The sequence below is a fragment of the Bacillus rossius genome, assembly GCF_032445375.1.
Source record: "Bacillus rossius redtenbacheri isolate Brsri chromosome 9 unlocalized genomic scaffold, Brsri_v3 Brsri_v3_scf9_2, whole genome shotgun sequence".
In the NCBI taxonomy this organism is placed as follows: domain Eukaryota; kingdom Metazoa; phylum Arthropoda; class Insecta; order Phasmatodea; family Bacillidae; genus Bacillus; species Bacillus rossius.
In genome coordinates, this window is record NW_026962013.1 from 34,924,812 (window position 1) to 34,944,155 (window position 19,344).

Consider the following 19,344-nt stretch of genomic DNA (forward strand, 5'->3'; position numbering starts at 1 on the left):
CAGCGAGGTCCCTGGAGAACGGACGAATCCTGCGCAGTTCAAGGATACGTTAAAATATTGTTTGACGTACATGTACTATTACGTGGTCGTTTATTTGAATTATAATATGTAAATCTACCCGTTACTAATTAAATTAATATTTCGTAATTTTTAAATGCAATCTCATTGGTTGCCATTGTTTACGTTTCCCTGCGCTGTGGAAGCAGCAGACGTGGTAGTGCAAATGTTCCGGGAGATCCGTCTCCGTTCACGCGCGCCGTTGCAGAACGGACCTTAGTTGGTCGCTTCGCCACGCGTGGCTTCAGAACACCGCCAGAATCAATACCCTCCTCCTCCCGCACACTCGACTCTCGCGCCATCCTTCGAACAACACTTCCACGCCAGCCCCCCCTCTCCTCCCGACACCAGGGGCGGCGCTGGGGGTCCGGAGTCCAGATTCTTCCTCGCCGACGAGACCTCTCGGCGCGCACGAGTCCGATTCCATCTACCTTCGCCTCGGTCTCGTATGCCACATTCAAGGGCGCAACAACAGGGGGGGGGCAAGGGTATTTTGCCCCCCCCTCCCCTCCCCTCTGAAACCTTGAAGTGGGGGCAAACGTGGGCAAAGAAAGTGCTGTGTATTCAATTTTTAGATAATAAAACTGCTTAAATAGCACCATTTTCCACCTTGAAATACCAATTTTCCCGGGGGAGGACCCCCCTGACCCCCCGCTTCAATAGTGGGGATCGATGATTCTTTATAATAAGGTATATTGCCCCCCCCCCCCCCCCTTTTGGAAATTTAGTTGTTGCGCCCCTGGCCACATTGGTTATTTATTTTCGCTGTTACTATAGTTTGAAGACCATTCCTGTAAAAACTCTCTTGCATTTTATGTTTCGTCACAACTATTATCATCTAATTACCGAGTGCCAGGAGCGTATTTGAGGGTGAGAGGGGTTGAGACGGGTGTATATGTACGTACTTTTACAAGGAAAATCCTTTGGAATCTCAGTTGCCAACGATATCACTTGTAAACTTGCAAGGCAGAGCTTTGTAAAATGACAAATGGTACAAAGTTTTGTATTTCAATCGTACAAGTGATATCGTTTCCAAGGACTTTTTTTTTTTCCATTGTATGGTTAATGTGCTCATGGATAGATGGGCATAATATTCACCCAGTGTATGGGTTAACTACCTCCAGTAAATGTTTAGGAACATTACCAAAAAACATTTTACAGTGTAAACGCCTTGTGACATAAATATGATACAACATTTTAAGATAATGGCATTGTTTGGATTATCGGATGTGGTACCTAAATATACCAGCTTTTACCCGTGGCTTCGCTCGCGTTGATGTTCTTAAATAAGTATCAAAGATCGTTGCAAAGAAAATAAAATAATATGGTAATTGTTTTTTTTTTATTACGTGACAGGGATCATCAGTATATAAAAATTCTAACATACAATTTAGCTTAAAAAACTGAAAACAAGTTTTATTGAAATATGTTTCACTATTACAAAAAATAATTTTAAATACCAACATTTTAAAAAGTTCAAAGTATTAACGTATAATCCATTATTTTTTCCTTCAAAGAGCTTAAATCTAAGTATTATTCTAGGATGCTCCTGTATACTATGTTATATGTTTGTTTTTTTTCGTCCGGTGCAAATATGTGTATAGATTTCGGGCATTGGACACACGCGAACAGGCTACATATAGTTTGGCCATGGAAAAAGCATGGTTTTTCCAAGTGCACCCCTGCTATCGGCAGTGTTTGCTCTTGCGCTTTGTTAATGGTAACAGTAAAGCTAAGCCTGACGGGAAACTGAACTCTTTTAAATTGGAACGGTATATCAGTGGGGATAATTGGAATTCGAAGTATGATAACACTTTTTCTTTTACCGACAACTGTTAAAATAGTGGCACCAAGTATATTCTGCCCCAATTGTGTGATCCAAAGCCTCGTTCCATTACATAGTCGAGGAGAATCTAGATTTTGCATAAGCATAACTTGTATATTAGGTAAGCTTCATTTGAAGTTTATGTGAGTTGTGAGGGTACACCCGAAAGTTCAAGTAAATTTAAAAACTCCGCAAAATATGAAGTGCTTTCTTCTGTATCTTTGATTGTATCTATTGACAAATACTCAATTTCCACTTGCACCTCTTTTAAAATATAAGTGTTGAATTTATTAACAATATCATTTTTTGGCGCCAATATTGCTCTTGCGCACAACCACTGATCACTAATAAAATTTTGTTGCAAATCCGGGAAAACTTGAGTAATAAGATCCACATCATTTTCTACTAAATTACAAAATTCTCTTGAAAGTAAAATATAACCTTCAGCATCAACATCCAAACAACTATCACCGAAGAAAATAAACAGACACCTAACCTCAAAAATTAAAAAAATGTTTAAGTATTGCTTGGCGGTTACAGAAAAAATAAAAATAAATGTGGAATAGTGAATTGACCGCCGGTATTACAGTATTAGATTGGCGAATTATTTAATTTACTTATTGAAACTCCAGATAGCGTTAAATTTCATTCATATTACTCAAACTCTCAGTCGGACGATCATACATACCAATATCAATTTTTTTTTGCCCTTCGGAAAAAATATTTTTTTTTATATAAAAGTGTCTTATGTCCTTTACTATACCCTTGAAAATATGCGCACAAAATTTCATGATCGGTTGAGTAGTTTCCGCGTGAAAGCGTAACAAACAAACATACAATCAAACTCACATTCGCATTTATAATATTAGTAAGAATATAATTCGAGGAGTGCGCAGATTTGGTAATTAAAATTACCTATATTAAATGGCTTTTAATTATTAATAACCGATATAAATTAAAATGTATGTATATCCTCTCTCAAGTATGGAAACTCGCGCTGAATGATTTTACAAGTTTTATATTTACTAATTACCATTTCCAACTTTTATATTTTTTTTTTATTTTACTATAATCTTGTTGCTAAACTTTTACAGCACTAGGCTACACTTTCCTTATATTAAGAATCTAGGAAGTTGAGAAGTCCGATACAAATATTTAATCTATAATTTCGTTTTTAATCACCTCCTAAATATCGTAGCTCGAATTAAAAAAAATACATTTACATGTAGACTAAAAAATAAATATTTTCCTCGCGGCCTTAGCACGTAGTTCTCGTTTAGAGGTGTACACGTAAGACGCCGAGAAATGTATTTCACGAAGAACATGCTGCAGGAGCATACACCATTCGACCGGTGAAGCGCTCGAGGGTTCCATCAGACGATATAAACGCGCAGTGCTTGTGCTGTGGCTCTCAAAAGAGATATGGGTGGTCAGCTGCTCACACGAGCGAAGAGAAGGCCGAGACGCATCTCATGCACGGGCTAGCGGCAGGGCCGGATGTAGGGGAGGGCAACCGGGGCGAAAGCCCCGGGGCCTCCACAATAGAGACTTCGGAAAAAAAATCTTTCAAATTCCGACAAGTAAACACTAGTAAACAACTTTTCCTTTGATATTATTTTTTCGCTGTTTTACCTTTACCTACAGTACTTTGTACATACATGATTATATTATTGTTAAATATTACCAGAAATATTCATTAACACTAAAATTTAATTTCATATAATTCTTGTCTCCGATTATATTTATGTATGTTTTTTAAATACTAAGAGAATCTATTTGATTCCACAATAAATTATTTATTGGAAAACTCGACTGAAAAAAAAAATGGTTCATTTTATTTGGATAATAATTTGGGGCCAGGGGGCCTCCGCTCCTCTGTTGCCCCGAGGCCTCCAGACCTCTAAATCCGGCCCTGCCTAGCGGACGGCAATGCAGGGGAAGCACAAATGCTGTACCGAGAACGTTTTTCCACAAGACGCGTGCGAAGCCTGGGTCATTGTTGGCGGCCTCAATTTTGGGAAGGTTGTTTGTTGTGATGTGGGGATTTGTGTGATTGGAAGTGTCTGAATAATATTTTGTTTTCCTTAAAATCCACTGGCGTCCTGTCATTCCATCCCTTTCTGTCTTGTACCTCAACATTTCACAACACAGCGCGTACCGCCATCCGGCGTTTCGTCGGTTCAGTTCCGAGCATACATTGTATGGCGACATGTGCTTATCTATTTGTTGTCACGAATTTTTAATTTTTTTTTTTTTTTGAAAATGGTGAAGGGGGGGTTTGTCCATAAAAAAAACGTAAATAAAGATTGCTGGATAGTAATTTCAACCCGGCCTTTTAAAATGCATATCCAAGGGTTTTGCCATTGCCTTGTATCGCCCCGTACTGCAGTAAAAAAAAAAAAAGTCAAGCGTTGATGAGTTATTTCAAAACTGATAGTGGTAGGAGAAGTGAAGATCGAAAGCTACCTATCTATCAAATGAGAGCTGACGGGAAGCATTACCTCGAGCTTGTTTGGAGAAGTAAAGGGTTGAGGGGGGGGGGGACATAATTTTCCGCGAGCCTCCCTTTACTTCAGGGGCGGCACGAGTCGGAGATAGCGGTGGGAGGGTCGTGCCTGAATACTATCAGCATTTGGTTTGCGTGCTGGCTGGAGCGAGGCCATGCGCTTATCACGAGTCTAGCTTCGTAGCCCCCCCCCCCTTTTTTTTTTTTCACTCTTCCTTTTCCACCACAGGCAAGCCGTCCAATAGCGCCTGCCGGTCCCTTCTAACCCACGGCCTTCACCTCTAGAAACATCCTTTTAAAAAACCGGGTAGGTATAAATCTAGTAAGCCTAATCCAGACTACTAAGACGATAACGTCAACATTAGAAGTGATCTGTAACTTATCGTAAATGTGTTAGCGTCTGAAGAAGATAGCTGAATGAGTAAACGCCATGCAGGGTAATATATTGGCACATTTGTCGATGTTCGACGCGTAGATTCCGGCGGGACCCTGTTTGGGGGGGGGGGGGGGGGGTGAGAACGAAATTTAAATTTAATCTAAATAATGATTATATATAAGAGTACTTAGGGAGTAAGCGTGTATAATCTTCCTTGTGTGAACAGTTGAAGTTACAACAAAAGATGACCATTCCCTATGTGCAGAGCAAAACATTAGAGCAAAAACAACACAGCCTTTAAATGCAGAATGCTCCATTTTTAATGTCCAATATTAGAAGGTAACAATGTGTATGTGCAAGTTTATCATTTTGGGTGGACGAAATGAAACGTAAATGTAATCATACAAAATGAAAAATTGTGTTTTGGTAATAGAAAAAAAGGAATGAATCCCGAAATATGCGATGGCTAGGTGGGTTAGAAAATTAGTTTATTTTCCATTTAACAGTTTACAGGTTGGCTGCAGTGTTATTTAGGGAAATTAGTTTCGGCTATATTTATGTTTACATTATTTACGCTTTATACGAAGGTTTATTTTCGTCATTATGTTACAATGGACGATGGCATTGAAAACAACAGTACATCTATTTATCGGATTATTTCACTGTTAAGGCCCGTCTACAATAGCAATGTCCTAAACTGTGTCCGAAGGACACTCGTAGCTGATTGGTCCACGTGACACACTGACGCCATGCGTCAAGTGGGCGAAGGTCCGAACCTACCTGGTCCGAAGACATTCGTCAATTTGAACTTTTTGTCCCAACCTGTGTACTTCGGACACAGAAAAAGAACAGAACATTCACGATATTTGAATTTCCGGTTCCCATTTGAAAACGTGGTGTTTGTTTTTGTTATTGAAGGAAATGGAAGGTGTTGTAATTCAAGAAGAGCAAGACGACATTTAAATTAGTGCTGTTCGATTGCTGTGATATGAGTTAATTTTTTAGCATTTACATTTGCCACTTTGCCTTACTGAATAAATATATAAAATTGAACTCCCACAACTTTCAAAAGTTCAATTTCAAACTACAAAGCATCAAAACAATAAACAAAAACATTTTGTTTGGCACATTTACTGCGCTCTGGTAGCAACTTTAGAAATCAATACATTCGGACATCGGACATCGCAATTGTGGACAGGGCAGTTTTCGGTGAGACAATGTGACGTCACTAACATTCGGATAAGGACACGAACCACGCACAGGTTCGGACTATTGTAGACGGGCCTTTAAAGGTACGAACTTAATAAAGGTTATTTGAACAGAAATGGGTAAATTAACTAATATTTCAACTATCGTTATCTTATTTGTATGTAGGCTAGAACAGATTAAGTTATCACAAACCCACTCGCCTGTACACTATAACCAAAAATATTTAAGTTTTTTTTTTTTTTTTTAATGGGATGGAGGTTGTTAACTAGTAGTTTAAATGCTTAATTTTCCCTCAGTATGAATCGTGCACTTTGCTTTCTATTTACACAATTTTCCAGGAGCCGTTACTTTAAAATAACGGTGATTATAGAGGGCACACCCCCTTACCAGCAGCAATGTGAATAGGGTGAACGCACCAATAGCCGACCTCGTACCAGTTACCGACCAGTCATAAAAAAAAATATCTAAGAAAATTTTGCAGTTTGTAGAAATAACCCTACCATTCATATGTTTTTGTAGATATGGGAAATTCATGTAAATTTTAGATAAAAGTCTGAAGTGAATTCTCTGGCAAGAGGTAAATTTTATGTTTAGCAGCACTGACAATATGGTGGATTCTGAAATCTAACTACTACATGTGTTCAAGGTAACCAACTTATTATCCACTGACATCCGTTGTTTTGTTTGATATTTTTTACATTGCTTGGTGATTTATATTGTTTTAGAAGTGTAGTAAACGCAATAAACCTATTGTTTAACTGAATATCAGTAATTTAGTTGTAAAATTATTGCGGTCGATTAGTGGCACATCTTTTCAACCTAATATCCAATACACGACCAAATGGTCGGATATTGGGTAGTATTATTTTTTGTTGTCTCTTTGTTTAGTTGGCTGGCATTCGTGTTAATCACATAAGTCTCTCATTTTCCCTCTTAAATATAATTATCTTCCAGTATCAAACCATTGGTCGGTTACTGGAGCAAAATGCTGGTCGCAAATTCGTGCAATGATGAGATTGTTTCAGATGGCAAAAATATATTCTAAGGAAGAATTAATTAATGCTATTGATGAAGTTCGTAATGGAGCCATACGAGAAACAGAAAGGAAATACAATATTCCCCATGCAACTTTAATGGACAAATTAAAAGGAAAAAGCTCTTTGGATGCCATAAAGGGTCCCCAAACAATTTTAATTCCTGAAGTAAGCATACCGTTTCTTTATATTTTAAAACTTTTAAAAGGTCACAATTATTCAAACTTTGGATACAATGATGATACCGAGGCCTAACTGATAAAGATCAGAGTTCAGTTTCAGATACTTTTTTTTTTACATAGGCCTTAATAGTCGGGTATTTCAGAGGTTGGCTAGGACTACTTTTTTGTTTGAAGATTTATAATAATAATAATCTTGTTTAACATATGATTGTGTGTGTGTGTGTGTGTATGTATATATATATACATACATACCTATTTAACATATCTTAACATTCTATACATCCTTCCATTTATTGTACACCCTATCCTATAATCCTATAATTGTTTTAATGCCTATATATAGCTTATAGCAAAGATGATATTTTTCATTGTTTTGCAGGGAAAATATCTCCTAATTCTTTGGTTGAAGGCTATGGCCAAAAAAAGGTATGCCAGTCGAACCAAGACAGTTGCTGGATTCTGTCGAAGAAATAATAAAAAAAGATGGAAGGCCAAGTCCATTTACTGAAGGAAGACCTGGTAGAAAGTGGCTAGATATTTTCTTTAAGCATCATCCGGATGTTTCACTGCGTAAACCTGAAGCTCTTGGTGTTGCGAGATCATTTGTGACTGAACATGCTATTAGAGAGTGGCATGACAATCTACACAAATACATAATAGATGAAACAGGAAATGACAATTTGCTGAAAGATCCTTTTAGGATTATCAATGGAGATGAGTCTGGTTTCCAAACCAATCCAGTTACCTCGTTGGTAATAGGGCCTAAAGGGCTTAAAGATTTGTATGAGGTCCGACGTCCGAGGCAGTGATAAAGAATGTATCACTGTAATGGTAACATTCACTGCAAGTGGGAAAATGGCACCTCCTTGTATTGTGTATCCTTATGAAAGGATACCAGCAGAAATAAGTCGGAATGTTAATCCTGAATGGTCACTAGGCCGATCTAAAAGTGGATGGATGACTGCTCAAGGTTTTTTTGGTTATGTTGCAAATAATTTGTTGCCTTTCCTAAAATAAATCAATACAACATTCCCAGTACCTACTATATTTAGTTGACGGACATAGATCTCATATTAGCTTTGAGGTTGCAATGTTCTGTATGAAGAATGATATTATCTTATATTCATTACTTCCAAATGCAACCCATATCTTGCAACCAGCGGATGTGTCAGTTTTTCGACCCATAAAAGTATCTTGGAAAAAGACTGTTTCAGATTGGCTAAAAAGGACTGGGGCTAGAAGTGTCACACGTGCAAATTTTGCACCATTAATTGAAAATGCTTTGCAAGCAGCAAATGAAGATGTATTGAAGAATGGCTTTTCAGAAAGTGTGGAATATATCCATTTGACAAAGAAAGTATTGATTACACTAAATGTTTGAGCCATGTTAGTAGAGTTATTGACAAGCCATGCCATTTTAAGACTTAACATTTATTGTTTATTGAGTCAATGTTCCCTTCTTCGCGGGTTAATCAGTTCCGCAGCAGTGGTGAACAGTGGAGTGGAGATGAGCCAGCTAAGGAACTTTTTGATGTCTGGAAAAAAATCAAAACCCACATTTTGAGCCAAGATAAGACAGCTGCATTTTCACCTTCAAGTGACTCTCCTATTCCAACAACCAGCTAATCCAGTGACATCTTCATGCATTCAACCTTCTGTGATATATAATGAGGAACCAATAGAAACTGGCCAACAACCAACACAAAAAAATAACCTACAAAGGCAAGAAGAAAATAGTTCAAAAGTCTCTGGTGAGCCAGAGATGCCATGCATTTCACCAACTGTTGGAAGGACTATTAAGATGGGAGTTAGCCCTGCCTTCGCTGACTGTTTTTTGGCCAACTCAATCTCCAGTAAAAAAGAACAAAAAAGTAGGGGAAAAAATCAAACTTCCGGATGCAATTGGTGCTGGAGCTTGGGTAGAGTACTGGAAAAATAAAGAGGAAGAAAAAATACAGAAAGAAGAAAAAAGAAAAGAAAGACTCGAAGAAAAGAAGGAAAAAGAATTTAAAAAAACTTGCCGAAGGCCAAGGAAAAAGCATTAAGAGGCCACTCCAGTGTTTCAGGGGCACTACGCAACACGCGTTAACCTCATAAGATTCAATGCTATTTTCATTTTGCTTGTAACTTATTAACTAATATAGATTTTGAAATGATGCTTGCTTGATATGTAAGACAACGATGCTCTTATCAAAGCACCTTTCTTCAAAAACGTGCTTAAATTATGGTTTAAACCTAGACAATACACTTATGCATATTAGTAAAGATTAGTATAAAACCATATAGGACAAATTTTGAAAATGAAAGAAAACGAAGAAATCGAAGTTTTGTGCCTACGAAAAAGTGTAAAGTGCACAAATAAATTTGTTAAATTCAAATTTATTATTTCATATTATATAGCGGCACTTCGTCTGTTTTCGTTGTATAAGTGCGCATGCAAGACACAATTTAATTAAATACAAAAGAGAGGCAGAGATAGAGTGAGAGATAGAGAGAGAGAGAGAGGTTGAAATAAAGCGAGGTATAGAGAATGAAATGGAGTTAGATAAAGAGATATATAGATGTATAATCTATATACAGATTGGTATATAGAAGAGATAGAAATAATGGGAGGTATAGATGTATAAAGAGATAAATATATATGTTTAGAGCGATGGATAGATGATTTGTATATGTGTAAATATTTCAAACATATTACAAAAAAAACTGAATAATGCATTGCTTCGCATGCCGAGCATTAACTAGATAATGGAATCTTATCAATGTTAGTAATCTTTTATTTTTCAGCTTTTTTCTATAGTGTTTTATAGATTATAGATTACATTCAGACAATATAATTTTTAGATTTATAGAGATAAATAACTATACACTGGCAGAACAATGTCTGCTGGGATCTGAAAGTGATATAAATTATTTTACACACTTGACATTCAAATTGAGAAGACAATTACTGACATCTGATTTCGAAAAAGGTCCCCTTAACCCTGTGTACAGCCCGGGACTTTTCAAACATAACACACAAATTAGCACCGGAACAAAAGCAAGGTGTATCTTGTACTCCTTGTTTACAAGGGGGCAAAAATATTACAGTTCATCTTAGTTTGAAAACTCAAATTTTCCCATTCCCCCTTCCCCTTTTATTGATCCGGCACCCGATAAACTAGTTAGGAAAAAGTCAGGTAGTGTTTTTTTTTCCTTATAAAATGATCTGTTGTTGTTTATTTCGTGTACAAATCACACCCCTTAACCACATCATTAAAACATTAACTCCCATTTACAGGACAACTTCAGTAACTATCCAATGGGCTTGAACGGTGTTTTTCTGTACGTAAGCACGCGCACACTGAAGTTCTCACGACGTCTTGCTCTTCCTCCCCTTGTTGGAGGCCTCCTGCCTCTTGGCACCAGAGAACAGCCTGCGCGCGGCGGCCCTGATGAGCAGCCCCAGCAGCACGGCGCCCAGGAGAAGCACCGCGAAGACATCCAGAAGCTTGAGCTGGTACCACGGCAGGTCGGCGGCCGCGCAGCGCAGGTGCGGCGCCCCGCCGTGCTTCGCCACGTACTCGGTCCAGTAGACCGCCGTGTCTACGGGAGACAGTGGCGCGTCCCGGAGCGCTTTCGACACGCGCCTGGCGTTCTCGGCGTAGCTGCGGGCAGACAAGGGATGGTGCTCGTAGCCCGGAAGTACATGCACACAGCTGGAGCTGCGATCAGCGCTCCAACTATCTCGGTCAGCTAGGGCACAGACCTTGGGCAGTTGAAAATAAGACATGCCCAGAGACTCAAGGTGACGGAAGCTTCAAGATTACAGTGGGCTCCGTGCTGTTTGGACACCGACTCGGGGCTCATTGTTTAAGTCATTCTGGGCTACTGGGATCGAACTCATGACCCTCGTCACATGATCGAGGATTTTTCATAATAAATAGTAAAAACCTCAATCTCACTCGCACACAAAAAATATAAACTTGGGTATTTTGAATGTGTTCACTATTGCATTACCTTGCTCAATACTGAGAAAAACCCTTGTAGCTGATACACTTCTGGTGTCTCATGTTATTATGTTTTATGTTTGATTATGTTTAATTTTAATGTTAATGTAATTTTTTTAGTTAATGCTTTCATATTTATTTTTATTTACATCTTCAAAAGTCTCAGTTAAAATTAATCAAAGATTTTGGTTTTCCGTGCAGCCATTTACCTTCTGTTGAATGGACTTGTCCACGTATGAAAGAGGGGAATTAGTGGAGGGAGGTGGATGACGTCACGGGTGTGTGACGTATGCAAAAGAGAGACTGTTTGGACTGGCGGGGACAGTGGCTTGCGGGCGTTGACCGACGACGGAACAGCTGTGAATATGGGGTGTCGGTGTATCTCCGTGCACGGGGGTAGGGACGCGACCCACACGGTCGTTGTGAACTGTTAACCCTGGAGAGTGCTACGCGGAGCCATCGTTGCCGCGGCCTGGTTTATTTTAATTTTTTTTTTATAATTTGGAAGGAACGGCAACGTATTTTCCGTAAGCGATCTTAAACTTCTTGTGAGTTGCGAGTGTTAATGCACCTCGCCCCGAAGGGTGAAGACCGCTGCCATTTGACTGTGCTACATGTGTCACCTATGCCGAATCTACACCCCGGGTACCTGGAGGCGCTGCGTGCGCTACAGTTTTGGTAAATTTCTACTACACGGCGAGAATTATTGTAAGCAGGGGCGCAACAACTAAATTTCCAAAGGGGGGGCAATATACCTTTTTACCTATTGAAGTGGGGGTCCGGGGGTTCTCCCCCGGGAAAATTTGTATTTCAAGGTGGAAAATGGTGCTATTTAAGCAGTTTTAATATCAAAAAATTGATTACACAGCACTTGCTTTGCCCCCGTTTGCCCCCACTTCAAGGTTTCAGAGGGGGGGCAAAATACCCTTGCCCCCTCCCCCTGTTGTTGCGCCCCTGATTGTAAGTAAAACTTTAATTTGTTATTGGTGGAAGAAGTTGGTTTGGGACGGTGTGCAAGCTTTGGTGTGGACTCCCCCCCCCCCCCCCTTCAAGTATGGACTTAGACTTATGCGAAGGCAAGACCTTGGTGTTGTAGGTAACGTGATCGCTACAGCCGGGCATCACGTAAGGATTGTAAGTTTTATGTCTTTTTTTATGTATTTTATTCCGTGTATTATTATTTACCTTTTTTTATGTGTCAGAATAAATTTAAATGTTTGCTTACGAAGTAATTAGTATGAACCCTGCAATAATCTACTTAACACATAATCAAGTGTTTAATTTTAGTTTTGCGTCTCTACTGTGTCTACGCGACTAGCCATGGTGAAGTCCGTAAGCTGGGTTTAAACAGAATGATTGTAACTGGCTGTCCTGGTAGGGACGGATGTAGGCTGCTCGCCCCGGCATGGGGTAGCAGGCTACATAGCTTCTAAGTAATAGTCTTAATGACACAAATGAGGGACTGTTTGTAGTAGTAAAATTAAATACTTTAGACAAATTTTGGCAGTAACTATTAGGGATAAAAAAAGTACAATTTTAAAATACCTTAAGCATATGTATGTAGGATGAGAAAACTTTAGGGATATGAAAAGAAAATTACAAAATAGGACACAACAGCGTGTTCAAATGAAATGCATATTTCAATAATAAAATTACAGAAACATATTAAATCCAGAATAAGATGCAAGACACATCACTGTAAAATGTGATTGCCACACCATTAATCGACATCGTAATTTACCCCCCTCAAAGTCATATTAGAAAATAAAATCTATTTTGTGTTTAGTGATAAACTTAACACTTGGTCTTATGTTCGAAATAATTCAGTTAGTTTTAACACATTCACACTGAAAATTTGTTGCAGTAGAACTCTTATGGCGGCAGAGGGAAAGAAGAATAGTTTCTTTTATATATATAATGTTTGTTTGCTTTTACGGGAATGACAGATGTTTTATATGAACTCATTGTCAACTATTTTTGTGCCAGCAGACTGCAAAGCTAAAATAAAGCAATAAAAACATGACAAATTATTCTTTTAGATTTGTTTCACTTTAAAAAATAGTATCATGGTATACACTGATATCTAAATGTCAAATATATTTTATTTCATAGTTAATATATGTATATAATAAAATAGATTTATGAATTTATTGAAAGACACAACAAACTATTGTTTAATCGAAACTGTATCTTTTTCGTGTCACAAAATTTCGGAAACAAAATTTAATCCTGGATGAAATCTGAGATATAATCACCTAGGTTCTTGCAAAACAGCCCTCAGTGCAGCAGAAACTGTCTTCTTGTCAATAGTGCCATAATCAAGTTGCACTGCTATGCCCTTCTGAACATATGATTGTGCATTCAGATACTGGTCTCCAAACAGTGGTATGACAATCATCGGAACTCCAAAATAAGCAGCCTCCATCGTACCCATCAGTCCACCATGGGTAATAAATGCCTTAACATTGGGATGACCTGAAACATTTTTTTAGAACATACTTGAGTATTCTACAGTTAATACATCTGTAACTAACTACGAAACTTAAATGGGGAGGTTGGCTACCTGTCATCGATTTAGTCTGGATTCACAGTGTATGCAGGACTTGACTAGAAATAGTGACACAAGTGGGAGCTCCAGATGGCTAAGCATTTAGGAAATAAAATTGCTGTCATGGATCGGTCAATACGCACGTCTTTTATGTTAGCGTAATTTCCACGCAGTTGTTGCCGCAGCCGCAAGAGTTCGGATTCGTAATGGGTGGGTCACCAGTTAGTCTCTCCATGCAGAATTTTTTTTTCATTTAGCTTCTTTCCAATTTTACTAAGTATACTTACACCACATATGAACCAAAATTTTGCATAGTGTATTGTATTTAATTATATTTTCACAAAAGGCACAGGGCATCATTATTTAGACTGTGCAAATTCATAGGAAATTTCAGAAAACCCAGAGAATCAGTGATCCAACCAAAGTGCATTCAAATTCTACTAGCTGAACAGGTTACTACTGGGGCTAATCACCACTTACTGTGTCTGCTCATCAACGGAATGGGGACTCGTCAGGCTGTGCTGTAAGTGATCCGAGGCACACTGCCAGTGAGATTCCCTTATGCGACCCAGGTGCAGGAATCCCAGTACCCACATTGTTATTCCCGCACTATGGCCTGATTCTTAAAAGCACTTGCAAGCTTATAAAGATGTTTAGCCTGTGAGATAGCATAGTAACCACTCCGATCGAGGCCTCACTGTCACCTCGAAAACTTGAGATCTGCAGGACCGGCACCTCAGACATCCCACCGGCTCTGGTGCCCCAGCTTTTATGGCCCAGCTATGGCACTTTGCAGTGCAGAATCCATACCCAATATAGCATTACCATTTCGCACTTTAGTTCTTCACATGGACTAGTGCCTTTAGGATCAAACAGGCTGAGGGTTCAGTAGTGCTAACTTCACAGGCAAGGTTTTGAGATCATCTGCTTTTGCCTGCAGATAAAACCTTTCCACATCACCAGATACCTCTTTTGCAATATTTAAGATTGTTAAGGAACGAAAACTTCCCAGGAGAGCTCGCAATATTAACACCCCTGGTACTACGAGGAGGTAGTGTAGTGAGTAGACATGGTGCAGAGAGGCTATTTATTTGCATGCATGGACCCTTTTCATGATGCTGTTGGAGATTCCACCATGGATACTAGAGCCGACAATAGTTCAAACACCTCAAGTACTTGAAGTATAGCTACAATACTTTACAATTACATCAGATTGCTGCAAAAGGAACTTAATGAGCAACCTGGATCAGTTTCAAAGCATTACATTGAAGTCGCCACTCCTGTGGATGGCCATTAACATAGAATATGACTCGGAGGCAGTTGGTTTCGCACATTATTGAACCTCAGAGTGCTCAGCGGCATGACATAATGTAACTGTCGGGCAGGGAGTTAGGCACCCACTCTAAGAGTGGACACTCTATAATGAGGATCAGGGAAATGGGTTTTAAGAGGATGATTATTTACTGACACATAAATAAGTTAATACAATGAAAATACAGAATCTCAATGGGATAGCATGAGTTCCTGACTGCGGCCTACAAGACACTGAACTGTTATGAATGATGCTTTGACGCTTTAACGTGAAGCAACACCAATGATGAAATAGATAAAGAAATAACTCATAACAATTCTTTCATCCAGTGGCGTAGCGTGCCATCTCGGCGCCTGGGGCGGGAAACCCATTTTGCCGCCCCCATTCTATAGGTGCTTAATTAAAATTAAATTTCACATACAATGAGGTACCTTTTATTGAAGTTAAAATAGGATGAGCGGTTTTACAAGCGGATTCTACGGGCCTTATGAGCAGCGAAGTCAGAAATAACTTTGTCAAAATCAATATTAGCAGCCAATTCTTGTTCAATCGACAATATAGTCAAGTTTGATAGTCTAGCGGAGTTATGTTCTTATATATTTTTAATGCCTTTTTGGTAATTATATTTAATTTTCGGAGCTCCGAAGTATATGATCAAATTATAATTTTTCGGGGGAATCGTTAAAGTATTTTTTTAGTATTATTATATAGCTATTTTTTATAAGTAGTAATAGGTTATGTATTTTATGATGGATGCACCGATTTGTGATGAAACGATTTTATGATATATATATATATATATATATATATATATTAGGATGATGCTTAAAAGACCAAAAAAAATTATTTTTATTTTTGCTGTAGTTCACCCCACCGTTTTGTTCTACCTGATGAGAGAAACAAAATATATTTTTTTCAATTTTTTTTGACAATTTTTAGGGGTTGCTACCAAGCTTTGAAGTTATAAAAAATATTGCAAAATTAAAATTTTTCAAAAAAAAATTTTTTTTAGGGAATTAATATTTTTTATCACAACCCAGTTGTTTGTGATTGTTCAGCATAAAAATGTTATTAAAACCTAATTTAAATACTAAAATTATCTCAATTTGGTTTTTAATTACATAATAAAATAACTGGTAAATGGTAAAAAAAAAACACAATTTGGCAAATTATTATTTTTATTTTCTTTTCCTTACAAATTTATATCAAACATGGTCTTGTAATACAGTGATGAAATTATATATATATTTTATATATATATTATGTGTCTGAAATTATATATATATATATTTTATATTCTTAACGAAGAGTATAATTTTTTGTTTTAACGTAATGATGCAATAAAAATACGTACAGACACAGTCTTTTGAAAACTATTCAAATCAAACCTAACCAACTGCTATAGTCCACTAGGCAGACAACAATGTGGATTTTTTGTAGTCTGGATACTTCTGCCTGAATGATTTTACAAGTAATAAAATGTACTGTTTCTGGTATTCATTAGGAATAAGAATTTTATTATATTCTTGTATAAGGGACACTCCTCTCTCTGCAGTATCATTTACTACCTTGAATGACTTCACTATTTCTTTCATATTGACATATTCTTCGTCTTTATTCCAATCTTCAATGTTTTTTTCAATAAACTTTGAATCGATTCCGGCGATGGAAAAGAATCGTTTTGTTTTACTGCTGACAAAATCCTTCAGCCCTTTCTTATTAATAGTGTCCAGGTCAACAGTGATGCGCTTTGGAGAGAATTCAGCTCCTTCTTTATTCAGTGCTTCCACCATTTTTTTCTTTGTTGTATTTGCAACGTTATCATCAAAAAAAGATAGAGCAATCAGTTCTTCAGAAATGTACCATAAATGGCCACAAATTTTGTTCAATGCCTTTTTTGCTAAAACACTGTTGACTTCCTCATATTTCTTTCCCTGAAACTAAAACTGGAAGACGATCGACTACTTCCTGTCCTGTAATATCTTCTAACATTTTCCCATCCCAGTGCACAGTTAAAGGTACAGCAGCTGAAAACTCCTTTTTTTATATATTCTGCTATGCTCTGTCTGCATTCAACTCGCTGGCGGCGTATAGAAGAAAAATTTAGATTATATTTTGTAGGATCACGTCCCAGCCGATTTAAAGTGGATGTAAGGACAAGAGCTGCTTTGCGATCACTTATTTTTGCAACATCCAAGCTTGTAGTCAATTCTCTGTTAAGCAGATTTTTTCTTTCTCTTTTCTTTAGTCCTATGTTTTGTATTTCCCCAGATTTAGATGTTGAAGGGCCCTCAAAGTCACTGTCGTAATCATGTGAGGATTCATCATCGGAAAAAATGCTAGGAATTTCTGATTTACACGTGATTGCCTTAATACTATCACATTCTTTTGCCTTAAGCACCTCCATTCGAGCCTTTTTACGCTCTTGCTCTTCTTCCTTCTTGGATAGTTTCTTGTCAATGCCACCTATTTTCCCTGGACGTCCTTTTTCACGCTGCAACACTAAAAAGTCTCTATCTTCTTGAATTTGAATCATTTCCAGTGCCATTGCATGCGCTACATCAAATAAGTAATCTAAATTGTAATTCCATGTTTCTTCTTTTAGTCTTAATACTGCTGATCTTTTAGATTTGTTCTCTTTATTTTTCTTCAGATTCTGCCACTCTTTGAATAACTTTTCTACTTTATCAACAACATGTATTTGCTGTCTGGTAGGTATCCTAGCCTTATTCCAAACGGCTAGCAAATCTTTAGAGGTCAAATAAGCAGCTTCACGAATCTTTTGCTTTACCGTTAGATGAAAGTATGGTATGAACGAACGTTTCAGACATCTGTCCGACCAACCATATTTCTGTCTTTTTCCTTGTAGAAATTGCAGAGTTTTTACTATGTTCCATGGTAAATACTAATAGTTATAAAATTAGTAACCATAAATTATATGACTTTTCAGTTTAAATTCATAAATTTGCAGCATACATAGATAAAAACTTTTCAAGTAAATAATATTTTTTTATTTTGTTGTGTAATTATTTGGTTTACTATTTAAACAATGAATGCAAAAACACTTACTATGAATTCACAAACCAAAATCACTTTCAATAACCAACTTTAACCACACACTCACAATCATAATTACTTTTAAAAACACTCTGGATAAGCTACATGAACAACTGCACAGATCAGACAGGCACACTGCCCAGACAGGTACTGACAGGCCACTCACACATGACCTCGGCTGTGGGTTGGTTGGAGAGGAGTAAATGAGGGATTTTGAGGAGGGGGAGGGGTGATGTGGCTTGGAGGGGAGGCTCAGCACGACAATGTTCCCTTTAACGTGTTAAGTGGTGGTTGGTTGCTCAAGTATTTTAAAATTACTTATTTCCTTATATTAAAAATTCATGTGCTGCAATATTGGTAATTTTATAAACTTTAAATGCTGGTAGCGACCCCTAAATTCACTTTAAATAGAGCCAAAAAAAATTCTAGACCATTTTACATGTGGGAGAATAAAATGAGAGGGTGAACCATTAAATTTTTTAACCTTCATTTTTAAGCATCACCCTAATATATATATATATTAAATGTTGTCATATAAATTTTGTGTCTTTTTAACTTGCTGCCTCCTCTCACTGTTCACAACCTTATTAGTATTTTTTAAGCCTGCTATTAGTTTGGGTTTTAATATTTTTTTGGGTTTACCTGCGCTCGCGGTACGGGGCAATATAGGAGTTTTACTGTGTCCCGGCTTGCGGAAGTTGTTTGGTTTGCCCTGGGTTAAGGTCAAACTTTACAGTACAATGCGTAGTACTAAATTCAATGAGTGCGAAAGAGAGGCATCGACACGGGCCGACGCGTGAAACAAAAGATTTTGTATGAGTAATTAACATAATAAGGAGTGCCGCTCAACTCGGCACGCGCGCGCCGGGCGGCGCGGCGTGATGCGATGTTGCTGTTCGTATGTAAACAAACAAACATTATAAAGAGCTCTGTCAGTGATTTCGCAGTTTTTCTTTTAAATAAATATTAAAAAATAGTTGGTACGCAAAATTTTAGATAAAAATGGAACATTATAGTGTGTCTGACACATGTAATGAATGAATCATAGATCAGATCTCAACCCACTTCACTGGCGACCCGCCCCCGCGGGCTGCCGCCCGGGGCGGGCCGCCCCCTCCGCCCCACCCACGCTACGCCACTGCTTTCATCTAATATGTGCACCGGCTTACAGTGCTAGGCAGGAGGTACAATATTAAATTAGTGGTAAGAACCGAGTTATGGCTGGTAATCAATGAAGTTAGTATGTCAT

General features: G+C 38.0%; 2 protein-coding genes across 6 annotated transcripts in view; one reads left to right on the forward strand and one right to left on the reverse strand.

The window, feature by feature from the left end:
* LOC134543174 (progestin and adipoQ receptor family member 4) overlaps positions 1-19,344 on the forward strand; it is a 193,206-nt gene that overhangs the window by 56,917 nt on the left and 116,945 nt on the right. The gene's annotated exons all lie outside the window — the stretch shown is intronic.
* The window catches only part of LOC134543173 (UDP-glycosyltransferase UGT5-like), a 97,495-nt gene continuing 79,709 nt past the window's right edge, over positions 1,559-19,344 (reverse strand). For all 5 annotated transcript variants that reach the window (XM_063388053.1, XM_063388055.1, XM_063388057.1 and 2 more), the window contains 2 exons: positions 13,434-13,653; positions 1,559-10,836 (listed from right to left, as the gene is read on the reverse strand). In XM_063388053.1, coding sequence (XP_063244123.1) covers positions 10,542-10,836; positions 13,434-13,653 — 515 coding nt within the window. In that variant the 3' untranslated portion in view covers positions 1,559-10,541. The remainder of the gene's footprint in view (positions 10,837-13,433; positions 13,654-19,344) is intronic.